The sequence below is a fragment of the Mobula birostris genome, chromosome X (assembly GCF_030028105.1).
Source record: "Mobula birostris isolate sMobBir1 chromosome X, sMobBir1.hap1, whole genome shotgun sequence".
Classification (NCBI taxonomy): Eukaryota; Metazoa; Chordata; class Chondrichthyes; order Myliobatiformes; family Myliobatidae; genus Mobula; species Mobula birostris.
This window is the reverse complement of record NC_092402.1, coordinates 11,413,997-11,437,114: the sequence shown is the minus strand read 5'-3', so window position 1 is coordinate 11,437,114 and position 23,118 is coordinate 11,413,997. Positions and strand designations below refer to the sequence as shown.

Sequence of the window (23,118 nt, the reverse complement as noted above, 5' to 3'; positions counted from 1 at the left end):
ATTTATTGAGAATGCCCGCAAGAAAATAATTCTCAGGGTTGTATGTGGTTGACATATATGTACTTTGATAATAAATTTACTTTGAACTTTGAGGAAAGCTTGCCATATTACATTTATACACATCAATAGCACTGATTACAGGCATAGGTAGGCAATTAGTTAGTATCTTTTCCCCGGGGTCGAAATGCCTTAAGCTAGAGGGCATATGTTTCAATTGGCGGGGGGGGGGGGGGGGGACTCAAAGGAGATGTGAGGGGTAAGTTTTTTTTTACACAGAGAGTGGTGGGTGCTTGGATTGTGCTAGTTAGGCTGGTGGTACAGGCAGATACGATAGAAGCATTTAAGAAGCTGTTAGCTGTTACGAAGCTGTCTATGAAATGCAGATAATGAATGTGTACCGGCATTAGGTATCTTTAGTTCGGCGCAATATTGTGGATCAAAGGACCTGCTCCTTTTGCGTATTCTGTCTAATGTCTGTAAATTTGTGCTATGATGTTAACAATTCCTTTTCTGGTCGCTGATTTTGTCCCAAGCGCAATGTCACCTTGACAGTGGAGCGGACCAGGAAGGGATTCCGCAGTTGCAGCATTGCTCCTCCAGCCAGGCGGGGGCGCGATGACGCCGGGGCATACACATACCCTTACCTCATCCGCCGCCGTACGCTCCTCGGGTGCGCTCCCATTGGGTAGTCGCACCGCCGCTCAGCCATTCCGACCAATCGTCCGCGGCCGGACCCGAGCGCGGGGCGAGGAGAGAGAGAGGGGTGGGTGGGAACATCCGCATGCGGAAGGCCAATTAACGGAGAGGAGAGTGGAGGTGACTTAAAGGAGAAGGTGAGTGCGCGGCGGTGGCGCCATTGCGGGACGGAGCTGGGGGAACGGACGTATTGCACCCGCCGGTAATGGGCGCCTTCACTCCGGAACTCGGGGTGTGGGCTAAGGGGTGGTCTGCAGCCGGTGGACTGGGATCTGACTCGTTGAGCTGGCCTCAGGGTGGGGTTGGGCCTGCGGGCTCGGTCGGGGCCTCGGACTTGTAGCCCGGGGCCGGCGTGGCGGTGGAGGGAATACGGGTCCGATGCTTTCTTCAGCTGGAATACGCTACTGGGGAGGTGGGCCGGATGGAGCGAGGGATCGCAAGCCGAATGTTTATGTGCCGGGCACTTTTCCCTTCGCCTACGGGAACCCGTTTTCCTGCTCACGCCTCAATCTGCAGGCGTGTCCGACAAGGAGAGGCCCTCCTGTGTGTACGATTGGCGCCTTTTCCTCGAGGGCCGCCGCTCCCCATTCCCCGTGACCGATGACCTAGACCTAGGCCTCGGCCTGGGTTGAACCCCGCCTCGGCTCGAGGGTTGATTTTATGCCGCCCCTCGTGTCGGCCGGACTCCGGAGCCCGTGCCTGTTCTACCATGTATCTACCTCTGTCAGAAATATTGCCGGGTGTTTGAGAGTCAAACAATGAATTAAACGCCGCCTGTTCCCATTGATTGGAGAAGCAGGGAGTCTCTGTTAATCGGTTTATTTTGTTACCCCTGCAGATTGAACTGGTTATAGCTCAGGTGTTACCTCTGCGCATTAAACTGCAAAGAGGATAAGGGCTGGCTGGTTTAAAGTTGATTAATTTGGGCTGTGCTTAAGTGTTCTGAAACATTTAACTTGTACCTCCTTTTCCCTTTAAGGTTTAACCATGATGTATGCTTGTGCTAAGTTTGTCTCCTGTCCAGCTGTGGTGAGTGTTTCATCAAAATTACTGCCTCGTTCCCTACACCTCGCTCTCCTTTTCTAATTCCTTTTGTATGAAAAAAAATTAATTTGGTTCTGTAATACATTCTTCTAATTCTGTCACCTTGTCTCTGCTCAGGTGTACTTTAGTATTAGTAATTTGGGCAAAAGAAAATCTGCAGTCTCTTGTGTACTAGCAGTATCTGCACCTCATCTCTCAGTATTCTGTTACCCGGCACTATAAAACCATGAGATGTAGGAGTAGAGTTGGGCCGTTCAACCCATTGAGTCTGCTTCACTGATCCATCATGGCTGGTTTATCCCTCTCCACCCCATTCCCCTGTAACCTCTGAGGCCCTGAGTAATTAAGAACTTTTATCTCCCTCTGCTTTTAATATGCCCTAAGATTTGGCCTCCACAGCCACCTGTGGCAGCGAATTCCATAGATTCAGCACTCCAGCTAAAGAAATTCCTCTGTCTGTTCTAGAGTGACGTTCTTCTATTCTGAGGCTGTGTCCTCTGGTCCTAGACTCCCCCAGTATAGGAAACATCCACTCTATCTGTGTCCTCTGGTCCTAGACTCCCCCACTATAGGAAACATCCTCTCCACATCCACTCTATCTGTGTCCTCTGGTCCTAGACTCCCCCCACTATCGGAAACATCCTCTCCACATCCACTCTATCTGTGTCCTCTGGTCCTAGACACCCCCACTATAGGAGACATCCTCTCCACATCCACTCTATCTGTGCCCTCTGGGCCTAGACTCCCCCCACTATAGGAGACATCCTCTCCACATCCACTCTAGCTAGGCCTTTCACTACTGGCATGCACTGTATGGTCGATAGTGACTGACAGAAGCCTCGCTCACCTGGTGCTGCTAGAAATGGTTGGCAGTCAGTGAAACAGTTCGCAATGTTTTGGAAAGGATGCACATTCCTGTAGCTATGGGGAAATAGGATTGGGATTTCAGTTGGGTGGGCAGGATTTAGTGTGACGGTGCTTTGCAGGCTGCTGAACATGGGCATTTGGAGGAGGTTGTGGGTGGTCATGTCAAGAGGCAGCATTCAGGCCAAAGGGGGTGGTAGTTGTGTGGGGTAAGTGGCAGGTGAGGAGACTGGTGTTGGGAATAGGGAACATTGGGCAAATTGTCTGTGACCTGGTGAGATGATGGTGCGAGCATCAATTCCTCCACCTTGTCATTTCTCCTCCCCTCCCTCTCTTTCCATTCCCGTTACTATTACCTCTCCATGGCCCACTGTCCTCTCCTGTCAGATTCCTTCTTCATTTAGCCTTTCATCTCTTCGACATATCTCCCCTATCACCTGCCTGATGGCACTTCCGTTCCACTCCCTGTCTTTTGCCCCTCGTGAAAGGTCTCAGTCTGAAATGTAACCATTGATTGGCACTGTCTGACCCAAATTCCCCAGCACATTGTGTGCTGCTGAAGGTGGTGGCTGAACAGCTTTGTGGGTGTGGCCCATTGATGGATCTGGTTAGGCTGGTAGTTGTTTGATATCATTATTAAACCACTTGATTTCCTTTATAGGTTCGCAGCACTTCAAGGACATTCCTTAGGCCTGTGTCAGCGTCTGTCCTAAGCAGACCAGAGCCCCGAAATGAACAAGTAAGTGTCCACTTTCTGAAAACTTGATGGTTTAGTCACTGTAGAAGTGGGGGTGTTGAAGGGCACATCCCTCAAAGCCTGCTGCTTTTAAAAAAAAAAAGAAAAAAAAAAAAGCAAAGGAGAGAGGTTTGCTTTGTCACATCACACGCATGTTGTTTCTGGTGCCAATGTAGCACGCCCGCGACTTACCAGCCCTAATAGATTTGTCTTTGGAATGTGGGAGGAATCCCACGGAGACAATGTACAAACTCCTTACAGGAACCACCATTTGAGTAACATGCCTGAATTACTTTGGGATCTGGAATGATGAGAAGCTGCTCCTTCATTGAGTCAGGTGCAAATTGTTTTCCACTGAATTTAGTGTTGGTGTTACAAATACAGTCCATTTGCAAAGAATGTGGCCAAAGCATCAAGGGCATTTTGCAAGGGTTCTTGAGGCTGTGATGGGGTCTAAAAGTCGACAGGTAAATAATATGGGGCAGTGATGGGCTATAATCTATCAGTATAGAAAAGGGACACGGGGATTAATGGGCACCTGCTCCATTAATCACTTCTCTCCCGGTGCGTTCTCCTCCGTGCCAAAGCTAGCTTGCACTGAGGAAGAAGTCGCACACGTGGCCACAGGTTTCAAACTTTGCCCCAACCAGCCTAATCAATTATCTTCAAGCTTTCCTGGCCTGGTCTCCATTTTGAAACTGTAGTTGATGTGCTTAGTCTGCCTTGACTGTGTTCCCTGATTATCGTTCAGATTTAAGTTTGAACTCTACCTGTCCATGTATCTGGAGTATCGTTCTTTATCTAATTGATGAAAAGGTTGTTGCTGGTCTGTTATAGTTTGCTACATTGTACGCATTAGTCCATTGAGCAGTATAGCACAGGAATGGGCCCTTTGGTCCATGTGCCATATCAAACTAAGCAAGGTAATGGTCCCCAGTCCTTCTATTCTCTGCATAATTCTGTGCCTATCTAAGAGTCTCTTCACTGCCTTTGTCATATCTGCTACCAAACATGACCCCTGCCAGTGCATTCCAGGTATGCCCCACTTTTTTAAAAAAATAATCACTCAAACATCATCTTGCCCCTCAACTTAAATGCATGCCCTCTTCTGGGGTAGTTTTAAAACATGGTGCCCAGAGCTGCATGCAGATGTTCCAGATGAGGTACAGTTATAGTATCTGCATCTTAAACCTTTGATTAAGGTGGTTAACATGACACGAGTGTTTGACCTTGTCTGTGGTACTTTAATGCGTATGAATATATGGGTGCCAGGTTGGAGATTTCACCTCCAAAGGAGGTGAAAGGTGCTCCTTCACTCCACTAGCCTGCAGATCACCCTTGGATAAGATGTAGCACCTGCTTAGACCCCCCCCCCCCCCCAAAAAAAAATATCAGGGTCATGTGAAGCCATGGGAGCAGGTGGTGGACGGTCGTACGAGCAGCCGGTGCAGATCACAAGTCCTGGTTATGTGACCACTGACACCAGGCAGACAATCTCTGAAGAGTATTGATAATGGCTGGGATCACTCGTCTTGTAAAGACATTGCCCAGAAGAAGGCAATGGTAAACCACTTCTGTATAAAATTTTGCCAAGAACGGTTATAGTCAAGGAAAGACCATGACCGCCCATGTCATATGACACGGTGCATAATAATATATGAACAGACCATTGCTCCTAACATCCACAGTCTAAGGTGACCTCACACCTCTGTTCACATTTATCCGTTGTATCAAATGGAGCCAGATCCCTTGGTTCTGGTTTTGATTAGACTGTCCTCAGGTGTTGAAGGTCTGTTCTCCCCAAGGGCAGCAGGGTGGTGCAGCACTTTACAGCACCAGTGTTGGAGTTCAATTCCCATCACTGTCTGTAAGGAGCTGTACTTTCTCCCTGTGGCTGTTTGACCTATGGTTCATAATGCACTGACTTTTTGGCCTGTTTTAAAATCAATCTATCCCTTCACCCTGACAGCCCTTTGTTTCTACAGAGTATAATCTAACTTCAGACTGTGGTCGCTGCATTTCAATGTACATCAAGCAGTGTACTACCCCTTCCACTTCGGTCAGGAAAACCTTGAGGTACTCAAATGTGATTTGCTTCAAGTGGTGCAAGGAATGTGGTCAGAGGACTGGTCATGTATTTCGAGGCACTGACTGTTGATATCCTCCGCTTCCTCTGTAGGCACAGCTCCTCCCCGCACCGATGCCGGTTGTGTGGCGGGACCTCCACACCAGTGTTGCTTCCAGCGACATCGACACTGCTGCTAAGTTTATCGGTGCTGGGGCTGCCACTGTGGGAGTGGCCGGCTCCGGTGCTGGCATTGGGACTGTATTCGGCAGCTTAATTATTGGATATGCCAGGTGAGCATCCTTCATCTGTTCGCCTTTCGTTCTCGCTCTGTAGCATTTTACACACTTCACCGCATCTAGTCATTCTTGGCATGGAGGAACTACGTCTGTAGATGCCTCAAAGTTTCTGTAGCGGTTACTTAAAAACAAACCGAAAATCGCTCAGACTAAACACGGGGGGTGGGGGGGGGGGGTGTTGACACTATATGACACACTCCACAAAAACGAAGTCCTAAGTCGAAGAAAGTACGTTGGATCCTTTTAAGAAATCAGCAAAAGCAGACAATCTGATAACAATAGAAAACTAATGTAACTAAAACTAGTGATATAAAAAAAGCAGTCTAAGCATATTCAAACAAACTTAAATGTTAGCGTTAGCCATATTTAAATGTTAAGTGTTCTTAAACAATGAATACAAAAATATCCCCTAACCAGCTGAAGACAAAGCATGAATACTTAACTATACTCTTCACATCTACCACAGCCCAACCCACACGACAAATTACCCACAATGAACTGCACACAAAGTCTGAGCAGGCATAGTGTGTTGGCCTTCATTATGGGATTGAGTTCAAGGGCATCGAGGTAATGAAGCTCTATAAATCCCTGGTGAGATCTCAGAGTATTGTGTTCAGTTCTGGTTACTAAGGATGTCAAAGATTGGAGGGGCAATTTACCATCAAGCTGCCTGGATTGGAGACCATGTCTTATGGAGCTGAGCAAGTGGAGTTTTATCTGTTTAGAGCAAAGAAGAGTGAGAGATGCCCTGACAGGTGTGTGCAAGATAACAGGTGTAGATAGAATGGATAGCCAAAGGCTTTTCCCCACGGTGGCAATGGATAATGTATGGGGCATTAGCTGTTTTAGGTGATTGAAGGAAACTACTTGAAACCTATTGAATGTGGACAGGCATTGAGATTGTGGATATGGAGAGAATGCTTCCCATGGTGGGGCAGTCTAGGAACAGGAGGCATGGCTTCAGAATAGAGTTCTCCGTATAGAACACAGAAACCTACGGCACATCACAGGCCCTTTGGCCCACAATGTTGTGCCGACCATGTAACCTACTCTAGAAACTGTCTGGAACGTCCCTAGCGCATAGCCGTCTATTTTTCTAAGCTCCATGTACCTAGTAAGAGACTGTTAAAAGACCCTATTGTATCTGCTTCTGCCGGCAGTGTATTCCACGCACTCACCACTCTCTGTGTGGAAAAACTTGCCTCTGACATCCCCTCGGTACCCATTTCCAAGCACCTTAAAACTATGCCCCTTCCTGTTAGCCATTACAGCATTGAGAAAAGGCCTCTGGCTATCAACATGATCAATGCCTCATATCATCTTATACACCTCTATCAGGTCACCTCTCATCCTCCGTCACTCCAAGGAGAAAGGGCTGAGTTCACTCAACCTATTCTCATAAGTTACATCCTGCAATCCAGGCGACATCCTATGTAAATCTATTTTGAAATGGAGATGATGAATTTCTTTTGCCAAAATGGTGAATCTGTGAAATTTGTTGCCACAGGCAGCTGTGGAGGCCAAGTCATTGGGTATATTTAAGGCAGGGGTTGATAGATTCTTGATTGGGCAGGGCATGAAGGGTACAGGGGGAGGCAGGAGATTGGGGCTGAAGGGAAATGGATGAAATGGTAGAGCAGACTGGCCTAATTCTGTTTCTATATCTTAATGGTCTGGGTGTAGGAGAGGATGCCTGGGGTAGGGTTTTTATACAGCGGTGTAGTGCATGCAATGTCCTGCCAGGGGTGGTGGTAGAGGCAGATACTTTAGGGACATTTAAGAAAGCCACATTAAAGCATCATAATGCAATCGATGGTTATTGTCACTTTCTGATTCCTGTGCTCATTGGTTTTGCTAGAAGGGTGATTACATTAGTTATAACAGGGTAGTGGTGCTCACAAATAACTTTGCATTGTGACACAAAGTACGGGAGGAACTCAGCAGGTCACGCAGCATCTGTGAAAATAAACAGTCAGCATTTCAGGTTGAGACTCCAGGACTGAAAGGAAAGGGGAAGATGCTGGGGTTGGGGGAGGACTGGGGGGGATGGATAGCCCAAATGTAATGCGTGAAACCTTGTGAGTTGAGTGGGAAAGGTAAAGGAAGAAATCTGATAGGAGAGGAGAGTGGACCATGGGAGAAAGGGGAGGAAAGGCATGTGGGGGGTGGTGATAGGCAACTGAGAGGTGTGTGGAGAATAGAAAAGGAAAGGGGGAGGAGAAATTGATCGTGTCATGAGGTTGGAGACCACCTAGACAGAGTGGGATGTTGCTCTTCAAAGTCCCACTCTGCCTCATTGTGGCGGAAGTTATTTTACATTGTTCCTCTTGAGATGAATACCTTCAACTGCTGAGGTCCAAGTAGTGAAAGTATGTCTCGTTCTGCTGAGGGAGGGAGCCAGTGGACAGTATCTTTCCCTCTCTTCTCTCCCCCCCCCCCCCCCCAACCAAATGTCAGGTTGGCCCATGCTAAGACTGCTGAATACAGGTCAGGAGCAATGTGTGTTGTAGATGGCTTCTGATGTGCTGGGAAAGCGAATGAATAATGTTGAAGAGCTTCTTGGGAGCCAATCCCTAATGTGGGGTGGGTTAATGGGTGGAGGTATCGATCAGCCTTGCTGCTTGGGGAAAGTAACTGGGTTTTGAGTTCCAATTCTGAAGAAGGGTTTTGGCCCAAAACTTCAACTGTTTATTCCCCTCTGTAGATGTTACTAAGACCAGGGTTCCTGCAGCATTTCGTGTGTTGCTGATGATTTCCATCGTCTATAGAATCTATTGTTTAAAAGTTTATCGGCTTTTTGTTTGCCTACAGGAACCCTTCCCTGAAACAACAGCTTTTCTCCTACGCCATCCTGGGCTTTGCCCTCTCTGAGGCCATGGGGCTCTTCTGTTTGATGGTTGCCTTCCTCATCCTGTTTGCCATGTAAATTCCTGAGAGATCTGGAAGACGGCCGGGGAAGAGTAAATTATTGCGATGGATGAACGGCTTCTGCCACTATTGAGTATTCAAATGGAGTATCATTTTGTCCAGTCCAATTGTTTAAGAACTTTATCATTTAGTCCAGCAGGATCGATGTCTGAATAAAATGGTTAAACAATCTTCTAAAATGTGTGCTGTTGCTGAACTTGACTTTCTGGCCCAGAACCCATGCATACAGTTAGTGTGACGGTTTACAGTGCCAGCTGCAACATTGCGGTTCAGTTTGTACTTGTAAGGAGTTTGTATGTTGTCCCTGCAATTGTGCTTCCTCTGGGTGCTCTGCTTTAGTAGAATATTGCAGCACAGTATAGGCCACTTCAGCCTACGAAGTTGTGCTGACCTTTTAAATTGAGTTCAATCTAATCCTTCCCTCTTGAATGGCCCTCCATTTTTCTATCATCCGCCTGCCTATCTAAGAGTCTCTTAAATGTCCTTAATGTATCTCTTACTGCTGTCCTAGTAAAATATTTGACAAATTATTCTGCAAAGAACATCTGCTATCCCCTCAATCACCTTAAAGTTATCATTGTGTTGTATGACATGGCTGACCATGGTCTTTCCATGACCATGATTGTTCTTGGCAAATTTTTCTACAGAAGTGGTTTACCATCACTGCCTTCTGGGCAGTGTCTTTACAAGATGAGTGACCCCCAGCCATTATCAGTGCTCTTCAGCGTGTCTGCCTGGTGTCTGGTCACATAACCAGGACTAGTGATGTGCTGCTCATTCAACCACCTGCCACCTGTTCCCATGGTTTCACATGACCCTGATTGGGGGGGGGGGGGGGGGGTCGGTCCAGTTCAAAATTGATTGAAGTTATCTGCACCAGTTTAGGATTCTGAACTGTGCTCAGATCTCTTTCCACCTCAAGCATGTCCGTTCAGGTGCAACATGTCCAAGCAGAAAAGGTAGGGGGTGACACCAAAGTTTTTATCTGAAAAGAAACTGCAATGAATGTAAATAGATTCAAGCATAATTAAAATGAGGAAAGGGCTGAGAAACCAAGCAAGTCATAGTACAATGCAATGCTTTACTTGAAGTTTAAATTAAACCTGGTGTGTATATGTCAGCATGCAATACCGAGATTTATTCTTGTAGGAATTCACAGTAGAGCAAAGATGCGATAGCCTCAATGGAAAACTACAGTCAGTCAAACTGCAAATAGAAAGAAAACCTGATAAATAACTTGTTTGTGTTGCCAGTGTTATTGTTGATTCAGAAATCTGGTGGCAGAGGGGAAGAAGCTGTTCCTGAGATGTTGACATTAACAGGCATGGAGCAGAAAAAAATTACACAATCTCCGATAGAATATCAAACACTACAGCACAGTACAGGGACTTAATCCATCTGGCCCTTGAATCAGCATAGAAAATTACACCACTGGTGTTCAGGGCAGCAATAAAGGTCAGAGCTTCCTTCATGTCAGTAGCTTCCTCCTGGTTTTCACTAATATCAGTCATGTAAGTCACATGTGGAGACTCGGGAATACTGTCACACTCAGACATAGGAGGATTCTTCATTGTTTCTGTAACAATTTTGTTTGACCATCCAGTGTTAGCCCTGAGTTGAAACCCCAAACCTGGAGGATTGGTGGTCCATTCTTAATCTGGCCTGTACCTTTTGACTGTTTGCTGTGGGCAACCCTACCAAGAGTCAAAGCATAAAGCCCTGACTCCAGCCAATACAGCCCTCCAGCTCATTGAGGCAGGCAAGCCTCTTAACCCTATGACAAGGTCGTAGTCCTCTTGGAAGTGATTCCACAGAACTGAGAGGTGTACAAGAGACGTAGATTGTGCAGACAGCCAGTCCCACACCACCAGGTTCAAGTTATTTCCTGAAAACCTGAGTAACACACGCTGCTGCAGGAACTGGGCAGCCAGGCAGTGTCTATGGAAAATACATTCACCTCAACACTGAACCGGTACCACAACCTGCAGAATCACTCATGTTCCCAGTGTTTATTGTTAGTGCAGTTTGTCTTTTGCATATTGGTTGTTTGTCAGTCTTCATTTATCTGTAGTTTTTCATAAATTTCTTTATATTTCCTTATTTTCCTGTAAATGTCTGCCAGAAAATGAATGAGGGAATATAGTAACGTTTACATACTGATCATCAATTTACTTCGACTTTGGAGGGTGTGAATCTCAGTTGGTAGGGGAACAAAGTGATCGAATACACCAATCATTATTAGGGTTGTGCTGTAGATTTGTAAGGTCATGAAGAAAAGAAGCCCAAGTGCAAGCTTATTCAAGAAGAAGGGGTGTGAAGTGTGGTTAGATGCAGCTGGAGGGGAACAGGGTTCTTGTCACTGTGTTACAGAAGGATACAGAGGCACTGGAGAATGCTGAGAATGTTTACAAAAAATTATATCAGAAATACAAAAGCACATGTCAAGAAATTGGTTTCCCTTAGAGTCACTGAGGGGTCACTTGAAAATAATGGAGTGTTTCATTGTGGTGATAGTAGCACTTATTTTGTCACAGTAGTCGAGCATAATGCATGATAATTTTTAAACTAAATTAAAATAAATGAATAAAAAATTAAACAAGTAGTGCAAAAAGAGACCAAAATCAAATTTAAAAAGTATTGAGGTGGTGTTCATGGATTCAAAGTCCATTCAGAAATCTGGTGGCGGAGGGGAAGGAGCTGTTCCTGAATCTTTGAGTGTGTGCCTTCAGGTTCCTGTACCTCCTCCCTGATGGTAACGGTGAGAAGAGGGCATGTCCTAGGTGACAGGGGTCTTTAGTGATGGATGCTGCCTTTTGAAGATGTCCTCTATGCTGAGGAGGCTGCTGCCCATGATGGAGCTGGCTGAATTTGCAACTTTCTGCAGCTTTTTCTTATCCTATGCAGTGGCCCCACCTACACCAGATAGTGATACAAACAGTTAGAATGCTCTCCACGGTACACCTGTAGAAATTTGCAAGTGTTTGGTGACATACCAAGTCTCCTCAAACCCCTAATGAAATATAGCTGCTGTTGTGCCGCCTTCGTAATGGCACCAATACGTTGGGCACAGGATAAATCTTCGCACACACAGCTCCAATCTGCTGATCTCCAATTCGCACATGACACAACATTGTTCGGCCTTATTTCTAGCAGTGACAAGACTGCCTGCAGAGGAGAGGTTGACACCCTGACACAGCGGAACCAGATTAACAAACTCTCCTCAAAAATCAAAAGAGCTGTTTGTAGATTACAAGAGGAACAGAGACAGGCTTGCCCCGATCAGCATCAATTGGTTTGCAGTTGAGAGGGAGAGTAGTGTCAAGCTCCCGGGTATACATATCACCAAAGATCTCACCTGGACTGCACACATCGGCTTTGTGGCAAAAAAAAAAGCACAACAGCGTTTCTTCCACCTCAGGTGACTGAAGAGTTCTGTATGTGCCCCCAAATCCTCAAGACCTTCTACAGAGGCATCCTGACTGGCTGTATCAGTGCCTGGTGTGGGAACTGCACCAACCTTGCTCGCTGGGCACTGCAGAGTGGTACGGACAGCCCAACGCATCTGCGGATGCGAACTTCCCTCCACTGAGGACACTTACAGCAGCAGGTACAGAAAGGCGGCCTGGAAGATCATTGGGGACACCAGTCACCCCCCCCCCCCCAAAACCATAAACTGTTTCGGCTGCTTCCAGCTGGCAAATGGTGCCACAGCATTAAAGCCAGGACCAGCAGACTACAGGACAGCTTCTTTCTACAAGCCATTAGAGTTTTAAATTCACATGTCTGTACATTGCAACAGAGTCAGAACACAAAGATTTTTCCTTCCTTATGTTGTGGGATGGATATGAGATTTAAATAAATTCATATTCAAATTCAGAGATGTTGACACCCAGGAACTTGAAATTGCTCACTCTTTCCACTTCTGATCCCTCGATGAGGACTGGTGTGTGTTCCCTCATCCCTCATCCTAAAGTCCACAATCAATTCCTGATGTCGAGTGCGAGGTTGTTTTGGTGACACCACTCCACTAGCCAACCTGTTTCACTCCTAGTCACCATTTGAAATTCTGCTGACAATAGCTGTGTCTTTGACAAATTTATAAGTGGTGTTTGAGCTGTGCCTCGCCACACGATTGGGGGTGAAGAGCGATTAGAGCAGTGAGTAAGGCTTGCGTCCTTGAGCTGTGCCAGTGTTGATTGTCAGCTAGGAGAAGATGCCATTTCTGATCTGCACAGATTGTGGTCTTCTGGTGAGGAAGTCGAGGATTCAGTTGCAGAGGGAGGTACAGAGGCCCAGGTTTTGGAGATGGTTAAAATCCTCTGAGATGCTGACACCCAGGAACATGAAACTGTTTCCCCTTTCTACCATTGACCTTTCAATAAGGATTGGTGTGTACTCCTGACTTCTCCTTCCTGAAGTCCACAATGACATTGAGACAAGTTGACATTGAGTACAAAGTTGTTGTGAAATCACTTTGCCAGCATATCTGTTTTGCTCCATCACAAAGCACCCTCGCCACCTGGGAAATGCCTTCTTCTCATTGATACCATCAAGGAGGTGGTACAGAAGCCTGAAGACACATACTCAACGATTCAAGCAATAAGTGTCAAGATTATGAGATGAAAAGACCTGAGGTGTTAGCCCTCCTATGTTGGGCCATCAGTTTGTGAGATGGTTGTTTTGTCTCACCGGTGTCCAGATCTGTGCAGTTCTCATTGCGTTGGACAGCATGTACAATATTGCTCTGTTTATGTTTGGGTGTAGGGTCCTTGGTGTGGACGAACTTCTGTCTGAGTGTGTTTGTAGGTTTGAAAAACAGGGATTTGGTATTTGTTGAAAATCCTGCTGAGTTTCTCTGAAAATCCAGCTACATGTGGAATGATTATGCTTTTCCGTCTGCTTTGCTCCTTACCCCTGTCTTTTGGGCTGATGTCCCTTCTGGTTTTTGTTGCCGTCTTGATGAAGACCCAGTCAGGGTAATCGGTGATGAAAGTCATCCCATATGTTCCATCAGATCCAGAGTAACAATTATACAGGAAATGACACTAAACAATCAAGAGTCTCGAACCAGGGGAATATTAGCTTTAGAAAGGGCAAAGACGTAAAGAGGTGCGAGATGCCAGAGGAAGCTGTAAAAGTGGGTACAATTACAATGTTTAATAGGGATGTACACAGGTTCATGGACAACAAATGCAGGCGAGCTTGGATGTACAGGTTGGTCGGCGTGGACAGATTTCCTGCTGTCTGATCCTGACTCCATGCCGGAATAGCCCGCCATTTGGTGCCTTCCGTGTACTGTTCATCGGTCTGCCGTCGGGCGTTCGCCATTTCACAGGGTGCAGAACGCGAAGCCACCACGGGGTGACAGTGCCGACCCGCTTCTGAACCAGATGGTGGACGCTGGGAGAGGACAGCAGGTGGCAGTGTTGGGGACGGGCGGCAGTGTTGGCTCCAAGCTTGTGCTCAGGTACTCAGAGCGGACAGCAGGTGGCGGTGTTGGGGGTAGGTGGCAGTATTAGCTCCAACCGTGTGTGCGGCTATTCGGAGCGGATAGCCCGTGGCGGTAGTGCTGGGAGCGGCCGGCGGCGGCGCTGGTTGACTGCGCCTGCGTCGTACGAGCCGAGCGAGTTGAACATGGCGGAAGCTCCGGTTGAGGAGAGCGTGAGCCCGATGCTGTTACCAGGCAGCACCGGCTCGGTAGCAACGGGCCTCCTCAGTCAGCTGCAGGCCACCTCCTGGGACCCGACCCTCAGCGCCGACTGGGACAACGAGAAGCCCTCTCAGCCTTGCTTGCTCCGGATTAAAAGGTTAGGTAGACCCCGGAGGGGAGTGGTGGGCTGAGGTGTCCAGGAAGGGAGAGCAGGTAGAGGAGGGAGAGAGGGGAGGGGAGGGAGAGAGGGGAGGGGAGGGGGAGAGTGGAGGGGAGAGAGATAAGAGAGGGGAGAGAATGGAGGAGAGGGAGATAAGGGAGGGGAGGAGGAGGGAAGTGGAGAGGAGAGGAGTAGAAGGGAGGGAGACGCGAGTTTAGGGGAGGAGAGGGGGGAGTGAGAGGAGGATGTGTCTGGGAGGGAGAGGAGAGGAGGATGGAGGGGAGTGGAGGAGAGAAGGGGAGGATGGACCAGAGGAAAGAGGGAGGGTGAGGGAATGGGAAAGGGGAGGGAGACAGATACCCCGCCTGGTATCTCCTCATGGAACCGGGGAAAGCTTCGGCACCATTCCATGGGAGGAATAGGGGAACGGGTGGATAGCAAACCCTGCGAGATGATTTGAGATTGACGATAACTAGGGATGGTGGAGGAGAGGGTGGTGACCATGGGGAAGCGACCTGCAACAGGTTGGTCAGAGATAGTGAGTCATGGAGAGAAGAGACTGGGAGGGGAATTCGGAGGTGCTGTTTCCTTGAGTCATTCACTGGCTCCTTTCACACCCAGCCCTCGCACTACTGCACCACTATCAGTTTCACTTTTAGCACTATGCACAATTGTTCATATTTGTCTTTTAGTACATTCAATTGAAGAAACAGGTTCCGGTTCTTCTCCTCTTTCCCCCCCCCCCCCCCAACCGTGCTTGGAGTCCCACTTTTACTTCCAGATGTTGAGCTTCAGATGGCACTAGCTGTTTATTTTGCAGGTGTTCAGAAGGTTGTTTTTTTTCTTGTTTGGATTCTTTAATATGTCCTGTTGGCATTCTAAAGCAGTGGAACAAAATTACTGACAATAAACATGGTGATTTGTATAGTGAGTTGCAGAGAAAACTCATAAGAATACAGATAGAATTTGCCTCTGAAAAGCAAAGAACAAAATCAGAATCAGGTTTATTATCACCGACATCTTTCCTGAAATGTTGTTTTGCAGCAGTACAAGGAAGTACATGAAGTGTACCATACATTACAATAAGTAATGTGTGTGTGTGTGTGTGTATATTCCTTTCTTTCATTTGTTATGCGCTGTGTCATGATGTGGGTGATCACGGTCTTTCCATGACCATGATTGTTCTTGGTAAATTTTTCTCCAGAAGTGGTTTGCCATCGCCTTCTTCTGGGCTGCAAGACGGGTGACCCCAGCCATTATCAATAGTCTTCAGAGACTGTCTGCCTGGTGGCAGCGCTTGCAGCAAAAGTAGTGTCCATAGATTCATGGTCCATTCAGAAATTTGATGACAGAGGGGAAGGAGCTGTTCCTGAAATGTTGAGTGTCCTGTACCCCCTCCCTGATGGTAGCAATGAGAAGAGGGCATGTCCTGGGTGGTGGGGGTCCGTAGTGATGGATGTTGCCTTTTGAAGGTGTTCTTGATGCTGGGGAGGCCAGTGCCCATGATGGAGCTGATTGAGTTTAGACCCCTCCACAGCACAGCTTTTTTCCGATCCTGTGCAGTGACACTCTTCAATTAGAATGCTCTCCACGCTACATATGTAGAAATTTGCAAGCCCCTCAACTTTTCTCACCCATAGAGTCAGATTGCAGCTGACCTGTACCCTGTGGTCCATCAATCTGCCCTTTCTTCATATGCCACTACTTCCTTAGAAGTTTGTGAAGATACGGCATGTCATATAAAACTTGGACAAACTCCTGTTGATGTGTGGTGGAGAGTATATTGACTGATTGTATCACAGCCTGATATGGAAACACTAATGCCCTTGCTTGGAAAAGCCTACAAAAAAGTACTGGGTGCAGGTGGCCCAGTCCATCTCGTGTAAAGCCGTCCCCACCATCAAGCACATCTACATGAAACACTGCAGGAAAGCAGCATCCATCATCAAAGACCCCAATCACCCAAGTCATGCTCAATTATTACCCCTCAACCATCAGGCTCTTAAATCAGAGGGGATAACTTCACTCAATTTCACTCACCCCAACACTCATCACAACCTATCAACATTCTTTCAAGGACTCTTCATCTCATGTTCTTGATATTTATTATTATTGCTTTCTCTTTGTATTTACTGTGAATGCCCACAAGGAAATGAATCTCGGGTTTATATCTGATTACACATATGTGCTTTGAATTACTGCAACAGAGTTATGTATGTACTCAGAAACAGTTACTGTCTGTTGGAGAGCATTCCTGACCAGCAACACTTTGCAAATGGCAGCAACTTCCCACTCCTCAAATTTCCTAGTCAGTAGCAAAAAATCATTTCAACCTTCCGAATAATTCTCCTTAATAGTTTAGAAGCCTGAATCAAGTCACGGGTTAACTTCCTGAATTTTGGACTTGAGGTTTTTAATTTTATCTTTGGTGTTTTGGGTGGCAGGGTGGAGATACGTCTCTACCAAAGGAGGTGTGAGGTGCTCCTTCCCTCTGCTAGCCTGCAGGTCACCCTTGTGCAAGGTGTAGCACCTGCTTAGCCCCCCCTCCCCCCACCCGTGATCAGGGTCACATGAAGCCATGGGAGCAGGTGGTGGATGGTTGTATGAGCTGCTGGTGTATATCACAAGCCCTGGTTATGCAACCACTGATGCCAGGCACACAACCTTGTAAAGACACTGCCCAGAAGAAGGCGATGGCAAACCACTTATGGAGAAAAATTTGCCAAGAACAATCATGGTCATGGAAAGACCGTGATCGCCCACGTCACACGACACAGCACAGCACAGAATGAGCGATTCCAATATTGTCCTGTGTTTTTGGAGCGCGCTGGTATTGTGACGGCAGTGGTGAGCCCCTCCCTGTCACTCTTAAGACCTGTACCTCATTCCTAAGGTGTAAAAGAAACCGGTGTGGTCACGGGGAGAGCATACAAACTCCTTGCAGACTGAACTCCAGTTGTTGGCACTGTAAAATGTTACACTAATCGATATGCTGCCATGCCATTTTTAACTAATTCCTGAAGTTGTCCTTGGTATTTTAATGATTTGTGTACCTGAATCCCCAGGCCTCTCTTTAGAAAGGACTCTGTCCACTTTTTGAAGTGGGCAACCTTGTATTTACTTGTATTAAAATCCATTTGTTGTAGTTTTGCCCTAATTATCAATTAATGCATGAATGACATTGCTGAAATATATTATGCAGTTGGTTAACTTCTAAAAAGCTGTGGCTTTGTTCAAACTGAGTCACATTGCAGTAGTCTTAGTTCACGTATCAGGAAGAAGATACAGGAGCCTCAGATCCCACACCACCAAATTCAGGAACAGGTACTACCCCTCAACCATCAGGCTTGACCCAGAATGGATAACTTCACTTACCTCAACACTGCACTGATTCCACAACTTATGGACTCTTAAGGACTCTACAATTCGTGTTCTCTATTTATTGCTTATTTTTTTCTCTTATTTTTGTATTTGCATTGTTTATTCTCATTTGCATATTGGTTATTTGTCCGTCTTTCATGTGCAGTTTTTCATTGATTCTATTGTATTTCTTTATCTACTGTGAATACCCACAAGAAAATGAATCTCAGGGTATTATATAGTGACATATATATATATAAATTTACTTTGAACTCTGAAATCTCCCCTGCATGTTGAATATTTGAAAGGCTAAGGTGAGATATTTATAGAGCTTGGCCAAAAGCACGTGTTCACATGCTCTGTGCAGTCATTCCCACTGACTTGTTAGCCTCTGGCCTTTCCATAAAGAACATTGGACCTCTTTCCTTTGGACTGATTTAAGGTTTATCTTGTTGATAATAAACACAAATCCTACAGATGCTGGAAATCCAGAGCAGCACACACACACAAAATGCTGGAGGAGCTCAACAGGTTTCTATAAAGGGTCTTGACCCGTTACGTCAATGCAGCACCATCATCAGAGTTCCTCCAGCAATTCATGAGAGTGAACAGTTTCAAGTTCCTGGGTATCAAGATCTCTGAGGACCTAACCTGGGCCTGACATATCGATGCAGCTATAAAGAAGACAAGACAGTGGCTATATTTCATCAGGCGTTTGAGATTTAGTTTGTCACCTTAATTACTTGAAACCTTCTACAGTTGTACTGTGGAGAGCATTCTGACTGGCTGCATCACCGTCTGGTATGGGGGAAGCTACCACACAGGATCATAGTAAGCTGCAGAGTGGTAAAATTAGTCAGCTTCATCATGGGTACCAGCCTCCATAGTATCCAGGATATCTTCAGGGAGTGATATCTCAGAAAAGCGACTTCCATCATCAAGGACCCCAGCACCCAGGGGGTTCCCTCTTCTCATTGCTACCATCAAGGAGGAGGTGCAGGAGCCTGAAGACACACTCAACGATTCAGGAACAGCTCCTTCCCCTCTGCCATCCGATTTCTGAATGGACATTGAACCCATGGACACCACCTCACTACTTTTTTAAAAATGTATTTCTGTTCTTTGCACTACTTATCTTAATTTATCTATTTAATATAATGTAATTGTTTTTTCTATATTCATCATGTATTGCAATGTGCTGCTGCCACAACGTTGAGATTTCACAGCATATGACAATGATATTAAACCTGATTCTGATTTGTGTTTATATTCAAACATGGGTTCATTCTCTTTCAGAAATAGTAGTAGGCTACAGTGTTTTTTTTTAGTATACTTGCTGGACAGCACTCCATTGTCAGAGAGCTATCTTTTTGGTGATTTAAGCTAAACTCTTTGGACCTTCTGACCTATGTTCGTGACTGTTTTATCACCCCTTGTTCAATCCCTTCCGACCTATGTTTGTGTACTGTTTTATCACCCCTTGTTCAATCCCTTCCGACCTATGTTCGTGACATTTCTCACGCTCTTAAACTTTTCGATGATTTTAAGTTCCCTGGCCCCCACCGCTTTATTTTCACCATGGATGTCCAGTCCTTATATACTTCCATCCCCCATCAGGAAGGTCTCAAAGCTCTATGCTTCTTTTTGGATTCCAGACCTAATCAGTTCCCCTCTACCACCACTCTGCTCTGTCTAGCGGAATTAGTCCTTACTCTTAATAATTTCTCCTTTGGCTCCTCCCACTTCCTCCAAACTAAAGGTGTAGCTATGGGCACCTGTATGGGTCCTAGCTATGCCTGCCTTTTTGTTGGGTTTGTGGAACAATCTATGTTCCGTGCCTATTCTGGTATCTGTCCCCCACTTTTCCTTCGCTACATCGACGACTGCATTGGCGCTGCTTCCTGCACGCATGCAGAACTCGTTGACTTTATTAACTTTGCCTCCAACTTTCACCCTGCCCTCAAGTTTACCTGGTCCATTTCCAACACCTCCCTCCCCTTTCTAGATCTTTCTGTCTCTGTCTCTGGAGACAGCTTATCCACTGATGTCTACTATAAGCCTACTGACTCTCACAGCTATCTGGACTATTCCTCTTCTCACCCTGTCTCTTGCAAAAAACGCCATCCCCTTCTCGCAATTCCTCCGTCTCCGCCGCATCTGCTCTCAGGATGAGGCTTTTCATTCTAGGACGAGGGAGATGTCTTCCTTTTTTAAAGAAAGGGGCTTCCCTTCCTCCACTATCAACTCTGCTCTTAAACGCATCTCCCCCATTTCACGTACATCTGCTCTCACTCCATCCTCCCGCCACCCCACTAGGAATAGGGTTCCCCTGGTCCTCACCTACCACCCCAATAGCCTCCGGGTCCAACATATTATTCTCTGTAACTTCTGCCACCTCCAACGGGATCCCACCACTAAGCACATCTTTCCCTCCCCTTCTCTCTCTGCATTCCGCAGGGATCGCTCCCTACGCAACTCCCTTGTCCATTCGTCCCCCCATCCCTCCCCACTGATCTCCCTCCTGGCACTTATCCGTGTAAGCGGAACAAGTGCTACACATGCCCTTACACTTCCTCCCTTACCACCATTCAGGGCCCAAACAGTCCTTCCAGGTGAGGCAACACTTCACCTGTGAGTCGACTGGGGTGATATACTGCGTCCGGTGCTCCCGATGTGGCCTTTTATATATTGGCGAGACCCGACGCAGACTGGGAGACCGCTTTGCTGAACATCTACGCTCTGTCCGCCAGAGAAAGCAGGATCTCCCAGTGGCCACACATTTTAATTCCACATCCCATTCCCATTCTGACATGTCTATCCACGGCCTCCTCTACTGTAAAGATGAAGCCACACTCAGGTTGGAGGAACAACACCTTATATTCCGTCTGGGTAGCCTCCAACCTGATGGCATGAACATCGACTTCTCTAACTTCCGCTAAGGCCCCACCTCCCCCTCGTACCCCATCTGTTACTTATTTTTATGCACACATTCTTTCTCTCACTCTTTTTTCTCCCTCTGTCCTTCTGAATATACCTCTTGCCCATCCTCTGAGCCCCCCCCCCCCTTGTCTTTCTTCCCGGACCTCCTGTCCCATGATCCTCTCGTATCCCCTTTTGCCTATCACCTGTCCAGCTCTTGGCTCCATCCCTCCCCCTCCTGTCTTCTCCTATCATTTTGGATCTCCCCCTCCCCCTCCAACTTTCAAATCCCTTACTCACTCTTCCTTCAGTTAGTCCTGACGAAGGGTCTCGGCCTGAAACGTCGACTGTACCTCTTCCTACAGATGCTGCCTGGCCTGCTGCGTTCACCAGCAACTTTGATGTGTGTTGCTAAACTCTTTGGAGTTGACTTAAAGGAAAATGCTATGCCACATTTTTGTAGTGAAGCAGAAGTAATTGTTCCAGAGGCCTGAACAGCATCATATAGCAAAAATATTATCCCTTCATTGAAGTACCCATTTTGTCTGAACTCACTATATAGAATTTACACTGGATTTAAAATTTCTGGATGATGTGAAGATTAAGTTTTACAGAGCTACTTATCAATTTGTAACACTTTACAGCGCCGGCTGTGAGATTTAGGTTCAATTCCCACCGCAGTCTGTAATGACTTTGTATATTCTCTCCGTGACTGCGTGGGTTTCCTCCGGGTGCTCTGGTTTCCTCCCACATCCCAAAGATGTACCAGTTAGGTTTGGTAAGCTGTGGAGCTGCTATGTTAGCGACACTTACGGGCTGCCCCCAGCACCTCCTTGCACTGTGTTGGATGTTGAATCAAATGACGCCTTTCACTGTATATTTCCATGTACGTGTGACAGAAAGCTAATCTTTAATATTTACTCTCTTAAAACTCTTTTTAGACATATAACTATATGCAGCATTTTCTGTATTGCTGTAGTAGTCATACTTCAAAATACTTAGTTGTCTCAAACCAGTTTTATTATAGTAAGGATTATCTGTTCTGTACATGTGGGCACGTGGCCAAGTGGTTAAGGCATTGGACTGGCGACCTGAAGGTCGTGAGTTCGAGCCCCAGCCAAGGCAACGTGTTGTGTCCTTGAGCAAGGCACTTAACCACACATTGCTCTGCGACGACACCGGTGCCAAGCTGTGTGGGTCCTAATGCCCTTCTCTTGGACAACATCGGTGGTGTGGAGAGGGGAGACTTGCAGCATGGGCAACTGCTGGTCTTCCATACAACCTTGCCCAGGCCTGCGCCTTGGAGAGTGAAGACTTTCCAGGCGCACATCCATGGTCTCGCAAGATTAACGGATGCCTTTATTTATTTGTCACATGTACATCGAAACATAGTGAAATGCGTTGTTTGCCTCAAAGTCCAACACAGTCCGAGGATGTGCTGGGAGCAAGCGCACGAATGTCACCATGCCTCAGGCACCAAAGTGGCATGCCCATAAGTTACTAATGCTAACATGTACATCTTTGGGATGTAGGAGGAAACTAGAGCACCCAGAAGAAGCCCATGCAGTCACATGAGATAACATACAAACAAATTACAGACAGCGGTCGGAATTGAACCCCAATCTTACAACTGGTGTTGCAAAGCATTACACCAATGGCGTTTGAGGCAGCCATGAAGATTGTCCATCTCTCTGTCCTTGGCCATCTTCTCTATTGTGCCCCAGGTGTGGTTCAGGGTCCTCATTTCTACCTCTATGTTACGGCGTCATGATGTCTTTGGTCTCCCATATTTCCTTCGCCCTTCGGGAGTCCAATGAAGTGCTGTCTTGATGGAGTTGGCCTCTCTTTTCATTACCTGCCCAATACATCTCTGTTTCCTCATGGTTGTGGTCATGTCCTCTTGGTGACACTGGGGAGTAGGGTGTGTTTGGAGATTTTTCTCGGCCAGAAAATATGGAGGCTCATGGTGTGGAATGATGACAGCCCCGTGCAAGTGTGTGGACAGAACACAGCTCTGGAACAGTTTCGTCTTGGTGTGGACGCTGTGTTTAGTTGATCGCCATATGTTGCACGTTGATCTGAAAATGTTTCTAGCATTGCTGACTCTGCCCTGGATGTTGTCATTGGTCTCAGCCATTGGTTTGTCATTTGATAAAAGGACCACTTTTACTGAGACCCTCTGTGTAAGAGTAAAGCATCATTGGAAAGTTGCCTATGAAATCTAGCAGGTCCAAAAATTGTAAAGTTTATTTCTGAATACAATTTCCCTACTGCCAATAGTGATTTCAGTCAAATGGCATGGGACTCTGCACAAGCTGAGGTTGTGTGTTTTCTTTTCATGACTGTTGAATTCCAAAATCTCTTCAAAGTTCCCCCATCTTCAAGGGCAAATGACCA

At 46.6% G+C, this 23,118-nt stretch overlaps 2 protein-coding genes across 4 annotated transcripts in view; both read left to right on the top strand.

Moving 5' to 3' along the window:
• Positions 1–776: 776 nt before the first annotated feature.
• Positions 777–8,811, top strand: atp5mc1 (ATP synthase membrane subunit c locus 1). 2 transcript variants are annotated; one of them, XM_072249161.1, is made up of 5 exons: positions 777–833; positions 1,676–1,725; positions 3,266–3,343; positions 5,520–5,698; positions 8,516–8,811. In XM_072249161.1, the coding sequence occupies exons 2-5, from the start codon at positions 1,684–1,686 to the stop codon at positions 8,628–8,630; spliced, it is 414 nt and encodes a 137-aa protein (XP_072105262.1). In that variant the 5' UTR covers positions 777–833; positions 1,676–1,683; the 3' UTR covers positions 8,631–8,811. The 2 variants fall into 2 exon arrangements, with proteins under 2 accessions (XP_072105262.1, XP_072105263.1); XM_072249162.1 differs by having other exon boundaries at positions 822–898.
• A 5,377-nt stretch (positions 8,812–14,188) lies between these two features.
• Positions 14,189–23,118, top strand: part of ube2z (ubiquitin-conjugating enzyme E2Z) — a 78,687-nt gene continuing 69,757 nt past the window's right edge. The window contains exon 1 of one of the 2 annotated variants that reach the window (XM_072248937.1): positions 14,189–14,439. In XM_072248937.1, coding sequence (XP_072105038.1) covers positions 14,267–14,439 — 173 coding nt within the window. In that variant the 5' untranslated portion in view covers positions 14,189–14,266. The remainder of the gene's footprint in view (positions 14,440–23,118) is intronic. The other variant, XM_072248938.1, reaches the window with a different exon arrangement.

What these genes read in the sequence shown, in the direction of transcription:
- atp5mc1 (XM_072249161.1), top strand. Translation starts at nt 1,684, where the DNA reads ATGATGTATGCTTGTGCTAAGTTTGTCTCCTGTCCAGCTGTG. An exon ending in TTGTCTCCTGTCCAGCTGTG is followed by an intron (nt 1,726 to 3,265) that starts GTGAGTGTTTCA and finishes TTTCCTTTATAG; the next exon opens with GTTCGCAGCACTTCAAGGAC. An exon ending in TTAATTATTGGATATGCCAG is followed by an intron (nt 5,699 to 8,515) that starts GTGAGCATCCTT and finishes GTTTGCCTACAG; the next exon opens with GAACCCTTCCCTGAAACAAC.